At 45.3% G+C, this 24,810-nt stretch overlaps 1 protein-coding gene across 1 annotated transcript; it reads right to left on the bottom strand.

Moving 5' to 3' along the window:
• Nucleotides 1-360: 360 nt before the first annotated feature.
• Nucleotides 361-14,590, bottom strand: GPSM3 (G-protein signaling modulator 3). Its single transcript, XM_018555854.1, has 4 exons — nt 14,564-14,590; nt 9,508-9,649; nt 4,122-4,423; nt 361-509 (listed from the first exon to the last, which is right to left on the bottom strand). The coding sequence occupies exons 1-4, from the start codon at nt 14,567-14,569 to the stop codon at nt 363-365; spliced, it is 597 nt and encodes a 198-aa protein (XP_018411356.1). The 5' UTR covers nt 14,570-14,590; the 3' UTR covers nt 361-362.
• Between the last annotated feature and the right edge of the window lie 10,220 nt (nt 14,591-24,810).

Here is a 24,810-nt window from a genome sequence, read left to right as displayed (position 1 = left end):
CCCTATATTCCTCATACTTCTGGTACATTGTCTAATATGCAGTAGTAGAGTTGCCAAAACATTAGCCCAGTGACTGACAAGACAGTAGAGATATGGTAAAACTCTAGGAGTCTAGGAAGTGAGGCACCTTCTGCTCCCTAAATTCCAGGGTGGTCTATATTAAAAGATGAATATTATCTCATAACCCACTTGGTGTTTTTCAGAAATAACCTGGCCTCCATTTTGTATTGTCCAGTTTTTGGAGGCCAATGACAGCCAGGCAAGAGAAGACCCATTTAGGCTTGTATCTACAGTGACAATATCACAGTTTCTAAGTGGTGTAAGTACAATTGGACGGCATTTACTCTCCTCGCCGCCTCTTCTTAAGCACAGGCTCCCTTTAGAGCGGCCGGCAAATCCACTCTTTGTTCATCCAGACGATTTCCCTGAACGCGGAATAAGATCTCAAACAGATCGGCTGCAGCCTGAGGAATCGGGGGAGAGCTGCGCTGGTCGTTCATTCGCTGAGACTGGAAGGAAATACAAAATTGAAATGTAGACAATAAAAAATAAGATAAAGAAAGATAACAATTTATGTCTGAATGAAAAACTGGATCCCTGAGAAGGCGGTCTATGCTTCTCTTATGTGGGGTTGGTTGTTTAATTAAGGAAGAACTCCAGGATTTTTAAAAAATTAACCCTTCCAGTCGGGCTAACCTGGCACTGCAAGGGTTAACTGCTCATTTTTCTCTAGGAAGAAACGCTCACCCGATCCTCAGTCATGTGACATTGACTGCTTACCTCCCTTCCCCTCCTCTCTGGCTATGATATGTCCCTTGACATTCTCACATGTAATAAACCTTTATTAGATGTGATGATGTCACAGGTCCTTAGACCACTGGAGCCCGAGGGAGAGGAGGCTCTGGGGACCAGCCTAGAAGCCAGGCAGGACCCAGAATGGGGTGAGTATTTCTTCTTTATTTTCACCCCCTAGACAAAACAGTTAACCCTTGCAGCGTAGGGGTAGCTCTACTGCAAGGTCTAATTGTTAAAAATCCTGGAGTTCTTCTATAAGCATTTGAAAAGTGCAGCACTCAAAATCATCCTTAAACCCCATGAACATATAAGTGACATAAAAATATGTATACAGTGACAAAATAATTATCAGTACAAAGCAATGTCAAACAGATTCTCCAGTGATTGTCTTTTATCTTATATACACTTTCATTTTATAACTTCCAAATCCAACTATGAAAGTAAAAACTCATCCAAATCCTAAAAAAAGACTTTTCCTATGGACCTGGACTCATCTTTTGAAATGGACCTTGACTAACATCTATTAAAAAAGTCATACAAGCTTGTTACCCAGTATAGCAGTCTTTTTCCTTCAGGGTTCTATGAAATCTTAAGGTTCCTCTGTAGCAAGGGTAGCCAAACGTCAGCCCTCCAGCTGGGGTAAAACTACATATCCTCTACCTCCGGGAGTCATGCCTGTTACCGTCAGATTTTTCAATGCCTTGTTGGACTTGTAGCTCCACAACAGCTGGAGGGCCCAAGTTTGACTACCCCTGTTCCAGAGATTGCTGGGGGTTCCTTGAGCTGTGGGCAATGATGGATATTGAATTATTTGTAGATGATACATTAAGTCTGGGGCTGGAAGCTTGTAGGTTTTAGGTAGAGAAGAAGCTCAGAGGGTTCTCATCTTGAGAGAAGTATTGTAGGTTTGTTAATTAGCTACACAAACAACTCCTTAATTGTGATTGCCTGAAGAACACCTGCTTTAGTCTACTGTATATTATATTCATCCTGTTCTAGAAGCCCCCCAAAACAGAGGAACCCCCAAAACGTGTTTGCTGTTTATGTGAGATGCATTATGATTCAATAAACCTGGACTTGAAATAAATTTGAAGCACTTCCATCAATCTATGTACTGCAGATTTTCTGAGGACCTCTAATGGTCCATCTGCTTCAGATAGTTGCCTTTGTCTCAACAACCAAGAACGTTGTCTACCCATATCCGGGCTCTGTGCTCCATCTATACTACAGTGTCCTCTGTATGGTGGGAGCAGAGTTCAGTCTCAGTTCTCATTGGAGTGTACCTTTCAGCTGACCTTTATGTTGACTCATTTCACAGGTATAATAAAAACTAGATTATAGTTCCTCTTTTTGGAGGTCAAAATGAAATTCATCATCACGTGTGACATTTATAGGATGTTCAGAGGACGAGGCAGTGAATTTACACTTTAAAATTTACATAGCAGAGTTATTGCAGGCAATGTTTTAATATGTTAAATCATTTCCCTTTATCATGGAATGTTCTGTCACCTCTATGAAGATCTCTCTTACACTCAGATCTAATCAATTGATTTGATATTTTAAATAATAATCTCCTATGACCTTGGAAAATTCAACCTGTTTATGTATAAGCCGGAGATTCTTGATCTTTGCAATTCTAAGATGAGTACGGTTAGAAACTATTTTAGGTTTGTTTTTTTATCTGTCTGCATTTCCATTGAGGAGATTTAGGAGGTTATTCACTATTGAGCCAAAGGATACAGCCATAGCATCAGCTGATCCTTCGTCTCTCTTCGGCCGTCGGAGCCCTTCGATTCAGTCGAACCGAAGGGCTGCTTTACGGGCTATTCACAATAGCTGTAGAGCAGCAGAGCTGAAGGCCAGCCGTTTGCCCTATAATAGGGGCGAATGGCAGCAAGTGAGCTGCTGGAGCTTCGGCTCTGCCGATCCAGATGTTGGATTAGCTGAGTCGAAGTCCCTCTGCACTTCGGCTCAGCAGAGCATGTTCGGCTGACCGAAGGCAGCCAATGTATGGCTGAAATCAGCTGTACAAGTCAGAAGTGAAAGGCTGAACAGCGTTCAGCTCACTATACTTTGGCTGGGTTATTCACTTGGCTGCCTTCGGAGACAGGAGTTTGAGTGGACAGAAAGTGATGAGATATCTCTTTATTAGGGATAAAGACAGCTACATAAAACACATTTCTGGTACAGCGGGGAAAATTTATAACTTTGGTCAAGTGTGCTGCGTGTGCCTTCCTCTGTCCATGACCCCCGTTTCCTTCATTTCACGAGGGGTGGTCACTGAGACACACAGTAAATGAAAATTTCCCCAGTGAAATCACAGGCAGCAACAAAGACCTAATACAGGTTCTAATCCTTTATAATTAAAAAAAAAATCTGGAGTTGGGCTGCTATGGTTTTGGATAAAATAGAAAAGGGTTAAAACCTGGGTCGGGCTTTAAAGACGAAGACGCAATGACGCAATAAGCAATGAAACAAGAAATTCTGCTCTATGGCGTCATGCTGAAATACCTGAACGTTGAATTGCTGAACAATAGAAGCCCGATTTGTGGGCATTCCTATTGCATGTGTTCCAATGGGAAATGAAGGGGAGCATGTACACGTCCCCTCTCCCTGCATGGCTATTGACTGTGCATTCCTATTTTGGCATTGAGACAGAGCCGGCGTCCGACCCCTCTGTTGGCCTGTGGATGTTTTCCAGACTGTCCTTCTGACACAGCCCCTCCCTCTACATGTGTTTAAGTCCCAGGTAAGCACCTGATGCTGGAGACTTGTGCTGTCAATCAGTGCTAATTAGCTATTCATCTCTTAAAGGGCAGCATGGTCGGGCAGTGGTGGGGACAGAGGGGTGCGCTGTCAAAAACACACTAGCTCTGGATCCAAAGCACCTATCAAAACGGGACAAAGTGCTTCATGAGCTTTGTCCCTTAGGGGACAACATAAAGGAATATTGTTTTAGATGAGACTTCCTCTTTCATTTCTGTCTTGGTCTCTACTGAGAAGAATTATTTTCTTTATTTCTCCTTGTGACTACTGGAACCAGGAATGGAAGAGATAGAAGTTCAAAAATGTTAAAGTTGTCACCAGAACAAGAACAGAAGGGGGATGTTCCAATGGGGACACCTTTTCCAGTAATAGAAAAGATTTCTTCTTGCTATATAGAGATTTTGTATCACTTCCTATTGTTCCTCAGGGACAGGAAGAGAAATCCCCTCAATAGCACAGAGACAACAATAATTTAAAAAAAAACATTATTGCTGTAGCTAAACTTTTAAAAAAAGAACACTCCTCTACACGTCTGATCTTTCAGACATGGCTGCTCTTACTTGGTGCCCTAGGATAGTGGTGTATAGATCCTCCTGGGCGGGTATTTTTATTGAGGGAGGTTTCCTCCTTCGACTCCGCCCTGCCCATGATCCTCCTCTCCGTCTCTGCAGTTCTGTGACGATTCCTTTGTCATCAGAGGGTAGGGAAAACTGGCGGTAGCTGGGCACTGAAAAGTGTCGTTTTGGTGGCACAACCCGTTCAGGGAGTGTGGCTCTCTGTTCATCTAGACGCCTGGTCTGCGCAGTCGAGAGAAGATCGAGAAATTCTTCAGTGTGGAGAGAGAGCAACGAGGATGAAAGACCTGAAGGGGAAAATGGTATAGTAATAATATTAATACAAAGTACTAATTTTCCTAATTATTATACTGTACTACAGGTCTGAAGGGGATCTTTGTTTAGTCATAATAGGGCCCATCTCAGTTCCTAGCTGCTGGTGGTCCAGCATTATCTAGTCTTTCCTCCCCAGCCAGCCTGTCTCTGGCCCGCCCCTTTCATTTATTGGATGTCAGTTCTTTCAATCATGGAGGCTCAGAATCACATATGGACATTACCCAGTGTGGCCTGCATACAAATGGAGCAGGGTGCTGTGATGTTTTCAAGAAGATATGTACAGCACCCTGCCCACCCCTCCCACCAGCAATAATCTGCCTGCAGTGCATAGAGAAGCACAGAGTCCTAGGGATGATATCACTGGGTCTAAAATAAGATACAGTATGTAATGGAAATTAAATAATATACTGAATACTATCATTACATGTATTCAGGGCCGTCCCTATAATGAGGCCTGCTGCCTCAGGCGGCATGTTTCTGGGTCACAAAGACATGCCACAGGCAGAGCCTGATGCCCCTTTTCTGGGCAGAGTGTTCCAGGTTGCTAAGAGCCAGGTGGGGAAATGTGTAAGGGCCATTCACGTCTCCCCTTTAAGGTCTTAGCAACCTGGGACATCAGCTGGGCAGGACGCCGGTGTTCGATCGAAAGTTCGAACTTATCGAGTTCTGCGACCGCCTGACTTCCGGTTTCGTTAGAACTAAGAGGTTTGCCCAAGAAAGTTGTTCTGCACGAGCGCCAGCCAAGGCATTGGCCTATACACATACAGCACAGCAATGAAGTAATAAAATGAACTAGGATCACAGTAATCCAGCACGTTATTAATCTGAGTTGCCCCACTCAAGCGGCGGCCATATTGAGTGGGGCAACTCAGATTACTAACGTGCTGGATTACTGTGATCCTAGTTCATTTTAGTACTTCATTATAGTGTATAGGCCAATGCCTTGGCTGGCGCTCGTGCAGAACAACTTTCTTGGGCAAACCTCTTAGTTCTAACGAAACTGGAAGTCAGGCGGTCGCAGAACTCGATAAGTTTCCCCCCCCCCCATCTCAGGCAGTGATTATGCTATGGACACAGTTGCATGTCATACCATTATCAGAATCAGTCCTTTAAGACTCTTACTAAGATGGCGAGGACAGGAAGAGAGGGACCCCATTTTCCTAAACCAAATTCAGGTACCTACATTACTTGTTTAGATACATACATTCAATTATGTAATATTTAATACAGAGCAGTAATGCTTTGCATATTTTATATCTGCCCGCAGTTTAGCTTTAAGCTTCTAAATCTTGCAGGTTCAATTCATAGCTGAAAAAACAGAGCGCGAAAGAAACAAATCTTTGGCAGTTTCCCTTTTTGCCTAGGACATCATTCACACTGGTGATGTTACAGAACCACATTGCAGTACACTAAATACACCACAGGATGGCGCAGCAGTACCACTATTGTGCTACCTCTATAGACACATTTTAAAAGTAGTCTAATACTATAGCACAAGGATATTATTTATAGTGTGTTGAAGGAAATACATAAAGTTCTTTGGGGTCATTTTTACATATGCACAGCTTCCAGCAGAACTGTGCTTCTCTCCACCACATCAAAATAACAGCACACAGAGTAGACTCGTTCTTTGCACAGGATGTTCGCTGGATTCAGAAACGGAAATGTAGATTTTAAAAAATTGTAAATGCAACTTAAACTAAACAATCCTCCAATGTTCAGGCACGCAAGTGTGACTGGAATCTGAATCAGTCAGTGAACGGCTAATTATATCCAGGTAAACCTGCAGCTCTGCTGAAATTAAAAAAGTCCATTCAGTTTACCATAGTCTAGTTTAAAATCTGTGCTGTCACTTCTGTTTTCTCTATTCAGTGTATCTCTAATCAGATTCAAACTTCAAAGTCATGCTACGAGAAACGTCTTGGTACTGACACTTTGATACATATGGCTATCTGTATGTGGGTGGTAGGAGGGAGCACGCGGGTATCCAGACTGGGCTTTTGTCAAAACAGAAAGAAGAGGGAAGAATGCCAAGAGTACCAGTGAGGGTGAAAAGCATGACAAACTGAGGAATTTGGTCATCCCATATGTAGCTGGGGTGTCTAAGAAACTCAGAAGTGTTTTTATAAAACATCACATCCCTGTCTGCTTTATACCCAGCAATACACTGAGGCAACAACCGGTTTACCCAAAAGACCCGACGCCAAAACACAAGATGAACAACATTGTGTACGCAGTGCAGTGCAGCGCAGTGAGGAGTGCTCAGAATTGTATGTCGGTGAAACAAAACAGCAGCTACACCAGCGTATGGCATAGCATAGAGGAGCCAAACTCTCTGGTCAGGATTTGGCAGTGTACCTACATCTAAAGGAAAAAGGTCACTACTTTGAAGACAGTGAAGTACATATCCTAGACAGGGAGGAGGACTGGTTTAAAAGAGGCGTGAAAGAGGCCATTTATGTAAACATGGAGAAGCCAAGATTGATTAGAAACCTCCTAGATTCTATTGACTTATTTTTTACAGATATACCATGACCTGGATGAATGAGAACCTTCACAGACTTATAGGACAGCCAGGAACAGAACAGACAATATAATTTCTCACCAACTTCCCTGTAGTGGGTTCCCTTGTGAACTTGCACTTTGTCAGCGCACCAGGAATGTACTAAAACACAATGTTCACTCATATATAATATTAAACTCATTAGTATTTATGGGAGCAGATTGGCCACTTGTGTTGGATTGTATTTTATATTTAGTGATGTTTCTTTCCTGATAAGCATTTTATGGCTTCTTCACAAGAAGGATTTAAATCACAGATCATGTTTACAGATGGAGGAAAAGAGGAAGTAATAATATCTGGTACAATTACATTCCTGAGGTTGTATAAAACATTGATATAAATGTAATAGATGGGGGGCTGTTAGTAGATTCAGCTATACTAGTTATGTGGGGTATGAACCTGGTGGGGGGGGTACTAGGGTTGGGAAAAACTATAAATCAGATATGTAGGGCTGGGGTGAAAGAACATCAACATTACCATGGTACTGCATGTTGGTCCCCGGCTATGAGAGGCACCATCACCCTACAGTAAACATACATAGAGAATTCCTGCCCTCTGTCCCCATCAATGTCCTAACTAGACCTTTATATTCTGGAGGGTGATATGCCTCATGTGGTATCCCTTGTCCCCGCCCTGGATCCCTGGAGTTGCATGTATAGAGCGAGATACATTACTCAGTAATTCAGCTGTTTGTGTGTATTCAAACTTATCTACGTCCTCCTGATTTTGAACTACTACTTGTTGTAATGTGTGTTTCTATTTATGTTTTACTGTTCTTATTTTCTGCTGCTTGTGGCTGCTGCGCCAGCTCACTGATTTTGCCATACATGATGTGTTGTACGTGTATGTTTTCCCTTTTTTTTAAAACAATAAAAAGACTTATCTACCTCCTCCTGAAGAAGGGAGCGTTGTTCATGGAACGTGTAGGGAGTTGTCACAATTCCACTATTGGAAGTTACAACAAATACATAGATGTCTGTTCATGACAAGTTTATGGTGGGATGTGTGTAGAGGGTAGTGTTAAAAACTAAATTTGCACCAGCCATGTAATTAACTTTTTTACCAGGATTTTGATGACATTTATTCATAAATAAATAATGTTATCATGTGTACCTTTAAAGTCGAATTGTGCTTTTTTGGTAACCATCCTTGAAAATGTGAGGGATGATGGTACAGTCCCTTTAAGTCAGTGGTTCTCAACCTGTGGGTCGGGACCCCCTCGGGGGTCGAATGACGATTTGCTAGGGGTCGCCTAGTGGCTCTTGGCCGCCAGGAGAGAAACACTTTCTCCCGGAAAAATCGGGGGCCGCCGTAAGTCAGGAAAAAAAAAACCACCTTAGGAATGCATAGCTAGATTCCTATTGGCTATTTCATTTTGCAAAAGCCAATAGCAAACTAGCTATTGCACCCGCCCTCTGATGCTGCCAATCAGCAGAGGGGGACCTGAAGTTCTCCATCAGGTACCCTTCTAGTGATTGACAGCAGCAGAGGGCGGGTGCAATATGTATGTATTCAAGCAAAAAAATATGTAAAACACACCTCTAGCTATGCATTCCATTTTCCCAGTCCGCAGCTGCAGAGATTGTGAAATGTCTCAGTGCCTGTGATTGGCGCTGTCAGCTTCCTGGTGGGCTCGGCACGTGGAGCTGCGAACAAGCCCGAGCCCATCCCTATCAGTGACAGTACTGCGGAGTATGTACCTCATACGTTATATAGCCACACACTTTAAATCCAATTCTTCCAGTTCCAGCTGCAGAGCCCGGTCCTGTCTTTGCCTATAGCAGTGGTTCTCAACCTGTGGGTCGCTGTGCAAGGTGAGAGTCCTCCTCAGCTCTCTCCTAGCGCAGCAGTGTCAGTTCTCCTGCCACGCCTCCAGATGTCGCTGCAGCAGCCGCGTCATCCCTAAATTTTACCTTTGGGGGTCACCACAACTTGGCAAATGTTACCAAGGGGTCCCGGCCCTAGAAAGGTTGAGAACCACTGCTTTAAGTGGAAGAGGTCATTGATACTATGTACTAATATTTATCACACATCAGATCCCATTTAGAGTAGGAGCTGCAGTCAGTGACACAAGGTGGGCATTATAGAGATGTTCTATCTGCTCCCTGTTCAGTCCTGTTAGTTGGTTGATTTGGTCTCCTGGTTAAAGGTTCCCATTCCTCCCATGGTGTGAACCTACAGTAGATCTATGTACAAATCAGTAATTACCATTATAACTGTATGGGGAGGTACAGATGCCTAACTCCTCAATGTCACCAGTTCTAATCATATCATGGATTGCCTCTATAGGAAATCTGCTGCCTACTGGATAAGCGCTCTACAGCCCAACACTAAGCTTTTATGGAATCCATGTTCTGATTTACCAACACACACTTAATGGATTTGATCTGACGTGTCCTTTGCCCAACCACCACCCCATTCACACTGGACTTCCCATCGGTCCAGAGTACATTCAGCACTGGACAGTTCCATCATCAAAAGTGAAGCCATTACCTCTCCTGTCACAGGATGGGGATGGAGGCGCTGACTTCCAGGCTCTCGGCTTGTCTCCAAGACTCTCTCTAGATAGACTTTTATTATCCAGGAAAACGCTCTCAAGCTCCTCAGGCTGTGGAGAATCTGGAGGAGATATTTCCTGCCCAAGAAACAATAAAAAATACAAATTATAAAATCAAAAATACATATATGTACTGTAAGCAGTCGATCTGCCAAAACATTTGCTTTGTGGCTCGCTTCCCTACTACACAGTCTAGAGGGTTGCAATAGTCTGGGTCCATAGGCAGAAATATATAAAGGTTTTATTACAGTAAATTCTGAAATGGACTTTCTTGCATTTCGTGGAACGTTGAACATTTCCTAATATAGCTGAACTGATGTTGTCACATGCAGAGATGGTTTTCTCCTTCAGTCAATGATTGTTCCGGAACAATTCCCATAGACTACTGACTTCAGATGATCCCAAAGAAAAAAGTTGAGTGGTCTTGGGTCTGGACACCTAAGAGGCCATTTGAGTGGACTTCACCTTCCCATCCACCCATTTGGAAGAGTTTAAAGACTTGCTCACACCAATAGCAAAGTGTGGTGGGCCACAATCTCACCAAAACCAAATCCAACAAAGGTACGTCATCTAACTGAGAGACAACAATCTGTCACCAAATATCCCTGCCTATATCAAGTTTATGAATCCCTTTGAAAATGGCCTTCAGTCGTCCATTTTGGGTAGTTTTCAAACCAGTAACGTCCAATGTTCCAGTTGATACCACCATTAAGCTTAAAGGAGAACTATGGGGGTCAGTGTTTTTCCCCATAGTTCTCCTTAGGGTAATGGGAGGACACAAACTAGCATCCTCCCGTTACCCTAAGCTCAGTATACCGTGAGCTACAGCTCGCGGTATACTGAGACGCAGCAGCCGGAGCGGATCACGACTTAGATGACGGGATCCGCCCGGCTGCGTGAGTGACAACTGGCTCTGCCTATCTAGAGGCAGAGGCAGCTGTACCCGCCCCCTCCCCCGTCCGTTCCGCCAGTCAGCGCTGGCAGATCGGAGCGGGGAGAGGGGAATCCAGCCCGTCCCCCTGTCACGGCAGAGAGCCGTGACAGGATCGAGAGGCGAGCGAACCCGGTATGTGTTCGCTCACCTCCCGATCTACTGAGCCGACCTGTGACAGTCTCATTGTCACACGTCGGCTAGAACTATGAGGTGAGTGAAAAGCACTCACCTCATAGTTCTCCTTTAAATGAGGCTTCATCAATGTAAAACACCATTCACTCTGGATGTTATAAGAACCACTCACTATATTAAGAACATCAACTCTGCTACATTAATGTAGCACCTTCCTCACTCCCAGGGCATATGAGAGACCCCAGAGGTGGGGTGGGCTAGCATTTCACCTCATGGTCTGGTCTTCAGTGGAGCAATGTGAACAGATGGGCACCAGTCACTTTTTAATGAGAACAAGAAGGTTATTAACTCTCACTCAACACTCCTGGGAGACAAGGTTAGGGCTCAGGATATCCATGGACTTGGCAGACTTAAGACAACAATTACTCGCAGCCTTCACACATAGAGAACATTTAAGCTGACCCGGCATTCGGTGGAATCAGCTCCTGGCTGTAAGATACTGAATGGTGGAGCTACTGACTCCTTGGGGAGAAATCTCAATACTTCAGTCAAAGACCAAACTTCTGTCCAGCTTCTCAGTTTCCTTATACAGGCAGAAGTCCCTCCAAGCATCTCCATCCCTCAACTCCACACATCAGGCTTTGAACCCAGGCCTCAGTCCAAGCACATGGTCACCCTCCTCAGGCAACAGGCCTAGGAGGATCAGAGAATCCACTGCGTCCTCCCCCAGGCAGGAAGCGGGGGGAAGACTGACTTCCCAGGGTCATTCCTGAATATTTATACCAGGGACGTACCTAGGGCGAGGCGACCGAGGCACTCGCTTCAGGTGCAGGTGCGTTGGCGCAGCTAGGGCGAGGCGCGTCAAGGAGAAGTGGGACAGCACAAACTGCAGCTTCTCCTCTGGATCTCCCCCTATGGGCAGAGGCAGCGGGGATCCGAGGAGAAGTGAAGCGCTGAAGCCAGCGGGGGGCGGGGAGGGGGGGGGACGGAGGAGGGAGCTGTCACTTTAGGATGGCTGAGCAGTGAGGAGAAAGAGAGCCAATCGGCCAGGATCTGACAGCCGGCGGCTCTCTCTCTCCTCACTGCTCGGCCATCCTGAAGTGGCAGCTCCCTCCTCCGCTCCTGAGAAGAAGCTGCAGTGCGCGGCCGAGCGGTTCAGGATGGAGAGTGGCGGATCGGTAAGTATCTGGTAAGTATCTGTGATATTTACTGATCCCCTGTGTGCAGCACAAACACTCCAGTGATCAGTTGATCACTCTGCCAGTCTGTACCATGGGCAATAAACCTCCTAGTGGTTGGTCAGGGAGGTATAAACATTTATAATTCTGAATATTGCCGCCTCCGACTCTATTGACAGGGACACACCACAGCAGCAGGAAGCAAACAATTACCAGAACTTCGGAGAGACCCAAGAAAGCCGAACTATGAATTAGGTTCAGGCTGACTACAGCGTGACAACTTCTAAATTGAAATAGACCCCCCTCCTAGGGGCAGGTGGCCACATTAAATAGTTATTAACATTCTTATATTCATTGTATACACAAGTGTCACAAACTCCAACTCCCTCAGTTTGAACTTTACTGTATTAAACATTTAGATACATTTTTGCCCATGGACCCAGAATATAGCCAGACGGGTGACAACCCAACCCACAGTCCCCAGCTTTACGGCCTCCCCAGATAGCAAGGATAACTTGCTACAATCTTGTGTCAGGGTGAAATTGTAATTCTTGTTAACTTGCTGGACACATTCCTGGCAGGTTGTAGACTTGCAGAACATTTGCAGCACAAGTTCTAGTTGACACTTTTTGAATTTGTAGCAAATTTGCTTGGCAAGTCTACAGCAGGAGTCTTAGCAAGAGCTCTGCACGCTCGCTGGTCTGGAGACTTGCAATGCAGATTTGCTGTAATTGTGCAACAAAATTGTGAAGCTTGGCAAGTCTGCAATAGTTTAGCAAGTCATTTTATAACTTGCAGCTCAATTGCTTGCTATCTGGGTCCTGTGCTGCCTTCCCGCTCCAACCTGCTTATTGGACTATGAATGAGCATCAGTCCAGTGATGAGGGTCTACTTGAGCTCTCCAGTTCCTCCAAGCCTGCCTACACTCCTCTTCTTCCAGCCCATATTAGTACCTGAAATATGTTAGGATAGGTGCAGTGGGCAGCCATCAATGCTGGTATATGGACGCTGGCAGCCCAATTCCTGATGTGAAAGGGATTTGTACTGACTAAGTCAGACTTACTACGGATTTCCTGATAGAGAGGCCTTGGACTCTTAAACCCTTCTCCAATGCCATAATACAAAACTAGAGCAAAGAATACGAGTCAATAGTCGAGCCCTCACCCCCAGCAGCCATGTTTATTAATATCAAATGGAGATCTCATTGAGGTAGCCTGGGAAGCATGCACATTACCATCAATGCTGACAGTGCAGTATATTCTATAGCACAATATGCTGAGAGCCCTGTGTCTGTGGATGGCTTTATCAGAAAGCAAAATGACTGAACTGAACTCCAGGCAGATATAAAAGATAAAAATGAATGCGGCTCTGTATTATTTTTTATTATATCTACGTATTATTAAATGGAACAAGCAGTGTAAGTACCTGAATTTGACCTGGTATAAGCCTTCTGCAATCCATATACAGCAGAGCTCAGACTGGGGGAGGGAGAAGCAGCACAAGGAGCCAATCAGTTGTGCTGCATGTGCTATCATGGAGCATGCTGATAGGAGAGAGCAGAGTGACAGAGAGACAAGCTCATCAATCTGCTGCTTCTCTTTTCACTGTACAATCTCAGGCTGGGGGAGGGAAAAGACCTGTAAGTGTTAGGAACTGCAGAAGAGAAAAACCAGGTCTCCTGAACGGCCAGGCAGCTCTGTGCTACATGGCAGAGCTGTGTAAACCTCAATACATACAATACTTAATGTCAGGTCTCCTGAGTCGTGTGGTAGAGCTGCGTAACTCCCAAGACTGGATAGACAAGACCTGTAAGCGATACTTAATTTCATAGAGCAAAATCAGGTCTCCTGTCCTGTCAGACAGGGCTGTGCTGCGTGGCAGAGCTGTGTCAATCTCAAGACTGGATGTACAGGAATAAATCTCATTAGGCAGGTAAAAAAAAACTATTCCATGTGTGTGTTTAGCTGTTTGCCCGGAGTTCAGCTTTAACCTGTCTGGGCTCTTGGTGATCACAACTCCCAGAACACAGAAGGAGAAAAGAAAATGAGGAATAGTTACATTTGTCAACTTGCTTGATTAACCAGTTGACATCGCGCGGTGTTACACCCCCTTCCCATCCAGGCCATTTTTCAGTATTCAGCGCTGCGGTACTTTGACTGACATTTATTCCGTCATGCAGCGCTGTACTGAAATTTGAGCCGCTGATCGGTTGTATGTGAAACAGCCGTTAACGGCTGTAGTAACAAGCGGGTCTTTCCTGCCCGTGCGCGCGCTAGGGGGCGCGCGCGAGCAGGAAAAAAATGCCGTCTGGTGACGGCAACCCGCAGATAGGAGTCAGCCGTCCGTCCGTTTTTTCTTAACGGGCGGACGGCAAGAGGTTAATCTGGATATAGATAATGAGCTTAAAGTGCAACTGAAGCCAAACCAGTGGAGAGGGATTATACCCCTTGTCAGGTTTTTATTGCTGTCTGTGTCCCCGTTAGGGAGATTCACCCTCTCTATTCATCCTGGCGAATGTTATCACTGAAAGGGAAAGGAAATCCCAAATTTTGGGTTGTCATCAGAACAGGAATAGATGGGAAATCTTCCAATGGGGACAATAGTTCTGGTGACCTCCAGGGATTCCTTCACTTCCAAGTGAAATCTCCCCGATGGGACACAGAGGGCAAAAAAAGCTGCCGGGGGTTATAGCCTAGGGCCAGGAGTCTGTCATGGCGGATGAAGGCTGGAGAAGTCTCCTGTACTCACCTCCATGTGGCAGTCGCTCTCTCTTTCTTGTGCCACGTCCATCTCGATTGATTTTGGGTCCTCGGTGTCCCCGGTGGCGCTCATGATTCGCTGGCGGCTTTTTTTAATCTCTTCCTATCCACATAGGATTCGGCTGCCTCATGGAAGTTTGCTGAAGGTGACGATGATCTTGTTTCTGCCCCGTCTTCCTCAGACTATCTGTAGAATGAGAAGTCACAGGATTACATTGTATACATTCTCCACAATGGACTCTGACCCCGGGTCTCTTCATTAGTCCCATGTAAATATTGGACAGGTATACGGTGATTAATTAAAACTGAGCCATTGTGTAGTAACCAGGAGGACTATGTCCCTGTCTTATCTCCTTCAATGTACCAAAGCAATCCCACTGCTTGTCTGCAGCCGGTCCCCACTGGGGGGGGATTCAGAGATCACGATAAGCTAATAGTTGGAGGGGGGGGGCTACAGATAGTCCTTGGTGTAGTACAATACATATTATTATTATTATACAGGATTTATAATGGCTTACTTAGCGCTTTACAAAACTGAGGGAGACTACAATTAACAATACAATTTCCTGAGAGCTTACAATCTAGTGGGTGGAGCAAGTGATACAAAAGGTAATAATTGTGTGGGATGGTTCAAAGGAAGAAGTAAAAAGAATGGTTATGTTGAGGTGAAATAGGCTTCCCCTGAAGAGATGAGTTTTCAAGGATTGCCTAAAGGTGGGCAGAGTGGGAGATAGGTGGACAGATTGGGGTAGGGAGTTCCAGAGGGTAGGAGACACTCTGGACAAATCATGGAGACGAGCATGAGGGAAGGTGACAAGAGAGCTGGAAAGCAGGAGGTCTTGGGAAGAGCAAAGGGGGCAAGTTGGGTGGTATTTTGAGATGAGGTGGGTGATGTAGGTTGGGGGCAGAGTTGTAGACGGCTTTGTATGTTGTTAGTATTTTGAATTTTATTTGTTGGGCAATTGGGAGCCAGTGGAGGGATTGGCAGAGAGAGGAGGGGGATGGAAACCAGTGGAGGGATAGGCAGAGGGGGTTGGAGACCAGTGGAGGGATTGGCAGAGAGAGGAGGGGGATGGAAACCAGTGGAGGGATTGGCAGAGGGGGTTGGAGACCAGTGGAGGGATTGGCAGAGAGAGGAGGGGGATGGAAACCAGTGGAGGGATTGGCAGAGAGAGGAGGGGGATGGAAACCAGTAGAGGGATTGGCAGAGAGAGGAGGGGAATGGAAATCAGTGGAGGGATTGGCAGAGAGAGGAGGGAGATGGAAACCAGTGGAGGGATTGGCAAAGGAGAGCGGGGGACACTGATCAGTTGGTAAGGTGGATGAGTCTGGCAGCAGCATTCATGATGGACTGAAGGGGGGATTGCCTGCTTAGTGGTAGGCCAAAAAGGAGGGAGTTACAGAAGTCCAGGCGAGAAATTACAAGGGAGTGAATTGGAAGCTTTGCAGTGTCGTTTGTTAAAAATGGCCAAATTTGGGAAATGTTGCATTTGAGTTGGCAAGATTTGGATAGTGATTGGATGTGGGGCTGAAAGGAGAGCTCAGAGTCAAGGATTACGCCGAGCACCCTGGCTTGATGGGAGGGATTGATTGTAGTGCTGTTGATTGTGATAGGAAAGTTTGGAGAGGGGACCCTGAGAGGAGGAAATATTAGTGCCTGGCAGTGCACAGTATGGCTGAAGAGGCCGTACCCCACCAAAGGACGACTCAACTGTGATAAGAGCGCCTAGTACAAAGTCACCTTGACAAAAGTTACAAGACACCCCCCTGCTCCTTCTGTCTCCAAGCTAGTAGATGGACAGCTGCTGGAGTCTGCTCTGTCCCTTGTGATCTTGTACGGGACAGGAAGTTCAGAGAAGCCAAACTGAGAGAGTTGGAGCTGGTTGATGACTGTAAGTGCTTGGACAAATATGTAAAGAAATATTTTGCTGGGCGATGTAGATTTGTTTGATCCGGATTCATTGTTACAAAACGTTTGAGCTTTAGTAGTATAAGAATAGGCTGGAAGATGTGAGAAAAGAAGCCTAAAGCAGACAACATCTCTACACAGAGGGCAAATATAACCGCCATGTACACAAAGACTGGTGACTCCTCGGACCACAGAGCTTACACTCTCACAGCTCAGATGTTATTATCATGTACTCCTATATCATTTATTGTATGATGTTTGCACATTGGTATAATTTAACGTCCACGAGCCACCTCTGTGATTATAAAAGCAAATCATTATAATGATAATAATGATAATAGTGACAAGAAGTATAAAACGAAAGTGATGGTGTGAAGACGGAGGTCCTGTGTAGCAGGGAAGTGAATTGAGTCATCTGTAAGATACGACGCCTACGCTTCTATCACATCCTTGGCCCCTTTCTGGGCTGCATGGTGGATAGGGGGCAGAGACATACTGTAAATTACAGCAGAAAATCTCCCCGCTGGAAATTCCAAGAGCCGTAGTAAATAAACATAAATAAATATATGAATAACAAATCAACAAAATAGATATATGCATAAATAAATACATAAGTAATACATATACAGTATAAACAGTGGCGTCACAAGGGGGGTGCGGCCCACACCCGGGTGCCCCCAGTGGAGGGGTGATACCAAAATGACTGACAGTCATTTTGGTGTCACCCCCTATGAAACGTCGGGCACTCGGTCATGGACTGAGAGCCTGACAGTGTCAGGAGAGAGGAGGGGACCCGGAGGCATACCTTATCCCGCCGGGTTAATGTCCCCTCCTCTCTCTGCCTGCGTCCATCAGCAAGATGACCGCGCATGCGCAATGACGTCATCGCACACGTGTGCGGTGAAGTCACGGTGGTATAGTATACGGTGAGTATAAATCATAAAGAAATATAATAAAAATGTATTTTGTAAAATCGAAAGTCAGCGTTGTCACTAGGGAACTGCTCGAACTATGGGGTCAGGGCTTTTCCCCATAGTTCTCCTAAGGGTAACGGGAGGACACAAACTAGCGTCCTCCTGTCACCCTACGCTCAGTGTATAGGGAGCTACAGCTCGCAGTATACTGAGATGCGGCAGCTGAAACGGATCCCGACAATTATGTCTGGATCCGCCCAGCTGCGTGAGTGACAGCTGGCTCTGCCTATATAGAGGCAGAGCCAGCTGTACCCGCCCCCTCCCCGTCCGTTCCGCCAGTCAGCGCTGGAGGATCAGAGCAGGGAGGGGGGAATCCAGCCCCTCCCCTGTCACGGCTCTCTGCCGTGACAGGATCGAGAAGTGAGCGAACGCCGGTATGTGTTCGCTCACTTCCCGATCTACTGAGCCGTCCTGTGACAGTTTCATTGTCACAGGACGGCTAGAACTATGAGGATGAGGGAAAATCACTCACCTCATAGTTCTCCTTTAAGAATGAACCCAGTCTGAACCTGAACTGAGCCCTTGCAATCACAGAAGTGCCATGGGCACTTCTACCCAATCAGCTGCAGGCTGGGCATTCCCCACCCCCCAGCTGCATGTAAACAAAGGGGCGGGATGCTTGTGCTGAAGTCATTGACCTTATATGGGCCACATAGCCATATTAGGTAAACTTCATTTACCAAATATAGACATGTAGCCTTATAAGGTCAATGACGTCACTGCATCCCGATCCTTTGCGTATTTCAAGCTGCAGACGGGGAATTCCCTGGTTGGCGGCACTGAGGGAGCTTCCTTCCATGTTCAGGAGGGGATCCCTCTGTGTTCCGAGGATCTCAGATCCGTGCCAGGTTCAGTCCAAACCTGAGTGCATCTCTAAATGTCACCCTGTAAAAGCAAGTGGAAAAAAATTACATTTTTAAAATAAAAATTTTTTTAAAATAAAATTTTTTATTTTAAAATAAAAAATAACTCACTGGCAGGATCACCAGGAAATTACATGTTGTTATAGCGTGCAGAGAAAACCAAAACCTGTTCTTGCTCACAATTCCACAGACCCTGTATAGTCCAGTCACCTCTTGGCAGTGCTTTTGAAATCAATAGGCCTTCAATGCCCCCCTCCATGGCCCCCTGCCGTCCCAAAAATCGGATGTGACCCTTTTTTTTTGCAATGCAATGGACTCAGCATACCATCAATGCCCCCTGCCGTTCCAAAAATCGGATGTGACACTTTTTTTTTGCAATGCAATGGACTCAGCATACCATCAATGCCCCCTGCCGTTCCAAAAATCGGATGTGACACTTTTTTTTTGCAATGCAATGCACTGAGTGTACCGTCAATGCCCCCTGCCATTCCAAAAATCGGATGTGACCCTTTTTTTTGCAATGCAATGGACTCAGCGTACCGTCAACGCCCCCTGCCATTCCGAAAATCGGATGTGACCCTTTTTTTCCCCAATGCAGGTGCGTTGTCTTAGTTCATATGCATGGCACTGCAACACAGAATCATGATGTCACTGCTACTGACAAGGTAATGTCTGGGTTTGCAAAGGCATTTTGTGCAGACAAAGCAGATGTATGTCCCTTGCGGCCATTGAGGAATACATTAAAAATGAAAGTTTTTGCGCTCAGAGTTCAGCTTTGATGTTGGATCTCTTCCTCTTCTAGATATCAGGACGGCAGACACTTCCGCCGAGCACAAGCGCAGCTGGCAGGTGGCTGTTGTAGAATGATTTGCAGCGATGTGCTAACCCCAGACAGACATTTATACAGGAACAGGATCTGAGTTTGCGATTTAAAGAAACCGACGGCCTCCTTGCCAAACCCGTCTCCGTTATTATTTGCTCCGTACAGTTACAAATGTGCTGCAACAACAACAAAATAAGGAAGCCGCCATTCCCTTTCTTTAGAACGGAAACGTTCGCAGGCGAGGATCACCCTAACTTAGGCGTGGGCGAGTTTTCACGCGGCGGAGTCTTAAATATCAAAGTGCTTTTGCAAGATGTGAGCTGTGATCGCAGCTTCTGCGGCTCAGTGATAGGTCAGAATGTATTTCTTATAACCTGAAAACGGGAATTATTCTGTATCGAGCTCCGAAAAGAGAACCGGTCCAGACAAAACACAACTTTATAGGTACACGAGGCTCAGTTCACAAAGCTTCAACACAAGGAAGAAGATCTTTCATTTAACCATGGACATTTTCAATTCTTATTGGACTCTGCGGGAAACAACTGTCACTACGGCATTCAAAACCTGGACTGTCCGGGTAAATCCTGGACAGGTGGCAACCCTACAGGTGACACCATCAGAGGGGGTGTCACCAAAATAACTGACAGTCATTTTGGTGTCACCCCCTCTGAAAAGTCAGGCTCTCGGTCCATGATTGCTGCATGAGAGAGAAGGGGACCCGGCATCAAACCTTATCCCGCCGTGTGAATGTCCCTTCCTGTATTGCATTCTGGCAGTTAGGTGCATGTGTAATGATGACGTGCATGCGTGATGATGTCACATGCATGCAGGATGAAGGTGACACCCGCCCCGGGGACTCCTCTGTGTTTTCTTTGTGAATGGAGCTGATTGTCTGTTAGATACAATAAAAAGATGTTCATGCAAAAAGTTTCATCCTTAGTTAAAGTGCTGCTGAACCCAAATCCAATATAGTGGAGAGGGATTAGAACCCCATCAGGTTTTTATTGCTGTATGTGTCCCCGTTAGAGATATTCCCCTTCTCTATTCATCCTGGTGACTATTATTACTGAAAATGAAAGAAAATCCCAAATGTTGGGTTGTCACCAAAACAGGAATAGAAGAGAGTGGGACAGGAGTTCCTGTGACCACCAGGGATTTCGCCCAACTTTGGAGGAAGGTCCTTTCACTTCCTTTTGTGGCTATTGGACAGGAAATAAAGGGAAATCTTCCCAATGGGACACAGATGACAAAAAATAAGATGATGGGGGTTATAACACACATATATAGGTTAAACCAGATGGCCCTGCGTCTTTATTGAACATGGTCTACTATGTACCTATGTATTTAACCCTCCCTTACTCTATTCAAAACCAACTCAGACTAAAAAAAAATAAGGCAAAACTTTTGTTTCTAGTTTGTTTGGCAGACCCTTCGCCAAGTTTTTACTGCGATGGGCCCCTCTGTTTGTCCTGGTGACACTAAGACAGAAACTATGGGAGATTCCTAAATCTTAGAGTTGTCACGAGGGCAACAGGTAGGGGGAAATCTTCCAGTGGGGATACCTGTTCTGTTCGTCTCTCACTTCCTGTTGTGTATCCCAAGGACAGGAAGTGAAGGGCAATTTCCGAAGCAGGATACGGAGAGCAAAAAATAACCTGATATGGGTTTAGCCCTCCCTACGCTATCCAAAAAAAAGTTTTGGCTATGCATACAATGTAACCCTTTCCACGCCCGCGACGTAAGGCTTATGTCTCCGGCAGCACAGCCATGTCAATGGATTCTAGCAGCCGGAAGTTTGTTTAAATTTGTCCAGCAGGCTGTCAGCTTTCTAAGGGAAAGGTTCGGGCATTAATCACTTCCATGGGTGTGGTAATGGGCCGCCCCTTTCCCTCCGTGTATACGGGACTTCGCTGCCCCTCCTAGGCACCCGAGCCATCCATTGCTGGTGTCAGCAGAAAGAATGTGGACGATCAGGGAACATCTGCTGATTGAGTGAAGCCGGAAGTAACAAGCATTCCATCACTTCCTATTTCAGTCTTGTCCTTCTTGGCTGCTGTGGTCAAGGATGAATCTACTCAAGTGTGATCTGTTGCTTGATCAGCTTCATTGGAGTGCAGAGGTCACATTAGGGGTTTAACAGACCCCTAATGTATCCTTAAAGAGAACCTGTCACTTCCATTGTGCTATCACACACACAGGGGGAAACTGAAACTCCATTTTACTTGCTATCTTCCTATTTAGTCTTTTGCAATATATAGAATTTACAGAACAAAAGGCAGCAAATAAGAGAAGTTAATTGTTTTGGATTTATTACACAGAAAAATATATTGTCAGCCCCCCTATGATAACAATAAAGATCATTTTAAAAAGTCTAAACAAAATTGGCTAGTTGAAATCAGTTTAAAAAAAAAAAGTAAAGCCGCAAGATGTGGGTATTATATTGTGTGCACTCAAGTTAATTTGAATGGTTTTTTTAATTGAAAATTTGGATTTGATAACTAATCTCACGTGACATAAAAAATTGCATCTGCCATTTTATTCTACAGGGTCTCTGCTTTCATAAAATATATAATTCGGGGGGGGAGGGGTTATTACAACATATTTAAAGTGACATTAAACCCTCAGATTTTTTAACATAAAACAATAGTGTAATGTGCGCCTTACTGTAATCCATGGTTGTTTCCCTTCTCTTTGCTGCTCTTCCTTTTAAATCTGTATCTCTTCTCATGCTGGGGGAGAACCTCTGTTTTGCTGTGTGTACGTTTGTAACCTGAGGCAGCACTACAGGAAGAGGCAGTCAGCTGCAAAGGGAAGTACTTCCCCAGCATGAGAAGACATGAGGATTTAAAAGGAAGAGCAGCAAAGAGAAGGGAAACAACCATGGATTACAGTAAGGTGCACATTACAGTATTGTTTTATGTTAAAAAATCTGAGGGTTTAATGTCACTTTAAGGAAAATTATTTTTGGGGGCATTGCTATTGCATTGTAATCACTATAGTGTAAGACCCCCATTCACGCCTATATTTTAGGTGCAATTAGGGGTTCCTGCATCAGGAACCTGTGATGTGATTAATGCGTGCAGGGATAGTAATTGATTCCTAACCGCATGTTCGTATAACGTACGATTACATGCAGTGTTCCGGCGTTCAAATGTAGTGAATGTTACCCGCGTGACAGCTGCCGCTTGTAAACAGTAGATTAGGGATTCCTGCTGCAGGGAGACACAAGTTCCTGATGCAGGAATCCCTAGTCACACCTAAAATATAGGTGTGAATGGGGTCTACAAATCCCATTATGCTTCTGCCTCTGGGAGTCATGTCTGTGGCCAGCGGCGTCACCAAGCCGGGTGTTACCCGCTGCAGCTGCCGGGTGTCATCCATGTACACGTAATTATGTGTACAAGTGACGACATTAGGCATGCGTGTAATGACATCACGTACACTTCACTGCCGGCAGTTATCTTAGTGATGGTTGCCGGGAAAGAGAGGAGGGGATGTTCATCCAGTGGGATAAGGTATGCCGCCAGGTCCCCTCCCCTCTCGTGAAGCTGTCAGGCTCTCAGTGATCGAATGCCGACTTTTCAGACGGGATGACACCAAAATGACTGTTAGTCATTTTGGTGTCACCCCCTCTGATGGTATCACGCGGTGAAGGCCACACCCTCAGCACACCCCACTTGTGACGCCTCTGCCTGTGGCAGTCAGAGTCTTGCAATGCCTCATGGGATTTGTAGTTTCACCACAGCTGGAGGAGCAGGCTCTAAGGTATTGCCCTTCACTCTTCCTCCGACAGCTACATAAAAGATTTTGTAGAAAGGTCAGGGGAGGAGCAGGGGAGCTGGGCCAGCACAGAGCATAATTAGACACTTCCTGAAGACTAAAGGGCTATGACATGAAGGAGGGAGGCGGCTGTGCTGGGGAACTGGAGTAATCACATTTTCTAGCAAGTTTAGAGGCACAATGCAAGTCAATAAAAATTGTTTATGGAAAGGAAAAATGATGCAAGGAAGTATTTAGAGTGATATTAAGGTAAAAATGTATTTAAACTATATCAAAACACTTAGAATGGATGATGCTCCTTGTAAAAGTGTTTGTTTCCTGCAGAATAAGCTGGTCCCCTGAGCACTGGCCCTGATATCCTGTTTTGGGGTGACACCTTTCCCTTGCAGGGTCCTATGGAGACACCCTTGTGTGTGCTAGTAAGCTGTGTGTGGCTCCTAAAATACACAAAGCAAAAGAGTAAAAAGTCACCTTTGTCATACTTTCTGCCTTGAAGAAGGGACCCTGTGTGGCCCCGAAACGTCGGCTCCCCTATGACGTCTTTTGTCCAATAAAGGGACATATTTACTTTCAAAAAATCGAGTGCTGGTGACTTTTTACTCTTTTGCTTTGTGTTTGCACGGTGCCATCCGTGATTTGGTCACTTTGAGCACCATCATCCTAAATTGGCCGGGACTGCTGTAAGGTGTGCGGAGGCCTCTCTTCCATTTCTACTCCTAAAATACACAGACACGGCAAGTCAATCCACTCCCCCTGCTCCCTTCTCCAAGCTAGTAGATGGACGGCTGCTGGAGAGTGGAGACTGCTCTGTCTCTTGTGTTCTTGTATTGGTTTCAGGAACCGGAGCTGTAGTTCTACCTGCTGAGCCACCTTAGAACCTTGGACAGCTCCTTGCCTGCTCTGGTGTATAATCCTCAGGTAAACCTAGTTTCTGATGAACTCTGAACTCCTTGCTCCTCCCTTGAACTTCCTATTTAAGCCACGCCTCTGCACTTCCTGTTTGCCAGATTATTGTGCTCCTGCCAAGATCTTGCTTCCTGCTCCCTGTGTGATACAATCTGCTCATAATGCTACCCGTGTACCGACCTTTGGCTGCTGATTCAACGACTAATCTCATCGTCTTCCGCGTCATACCTGATACCTGTGGCTACTGACCTCGGCTTGTTCACTGACTACGCTTCTTCCTGCTCCTACACTACTACTATCTGCTTGTGTACCAAACCCGGCCTGTTATACTAGGAATTGCCTGCTGCTACAGCTGCTGGACTCTGAGCCTGATCCCAGATCGTGGCAATTGGACAGGAAGTTCAGGGAAGCCGAGCTCAGAGAGTTGGAACCGTTTAAACCCATGATGACTGTAACTGCTTTGGTAAAAATATGAGGGAATACTTTGCTGGTCGATGTGTATTTGTTTGGCCTTGCTTCATTATTCAAAAGCAGTTTGAGGGTATTTTTAATGGGTGCAGCAACATTTTAAAAGTTCTCGGGTGTATAATCATTAATAAAAGTAAAATCTGATTGTTAGTATGTATGTTGTACGTGTAACGTGTGATATTTCAACTGTATACCGGATGTCTGAAATAACATCGGTCTAATACGGATATTATGGTGTGAGTGAGAAGGTGCAGAAAGGGGAAGTGTACTGGGCCCATAAGGTCAGGGGGGTCCAAGCAGTGGCGGATCATAGGAAGGGCAAACCAGCCAGCTGCCTGGGGCCCCATACTATATATATGTGGGGATCCCCAAAAAAATCTGAACTTCAGTTTCCTTCATAGTAAGTCAGCTTCAGACTTTATTTCGGAAGGTCATCCGCAGCGGCGGCCTTTGTACTTCTCATAATAATGGTTTCCTTTATGATTATCAGATGTTCATACATAATACATAAGC

This window comes from Nanorana parkeri, unplaced genomic scaffold, assembly GCF_000935625.1.
Source record: "Nanorana parkeri isolate BGI_ZX_2015 unplaced genomic scaffold, ASM93562v1 scaffold215, whole genome shotgun sequence".
Classification (NCBI taxonomy): Eukaryota; Metazoa; Chordata; class Amphibia; order Anura; family Dicroglossidae; genus Nanorana; species Nanorana parkeri.
This window is presented reverse-complemented; position numbering and strand designations above follow the sequence as displayed.

Bases quoted from the DNA above. Each gene is read 5' to 3' on its own strand.
- GPSM3 (XM_018555854.1), bottom strand. The intron at 4,424-9,507 runs GTAATGGCTTCA...TTTCCCCTTCAG, and splicing joins CCCATCCTGTGACAGGAGAG to GTCTTTCATCCTCGTTGCTC. The intron at 510-4,121 runs GTAAGAGCAGCC...ATTTCCTTCCAG, and splicing joins CCACTATCCTAGGGCACCAA to TCTCAGCGAATGAACGACCA.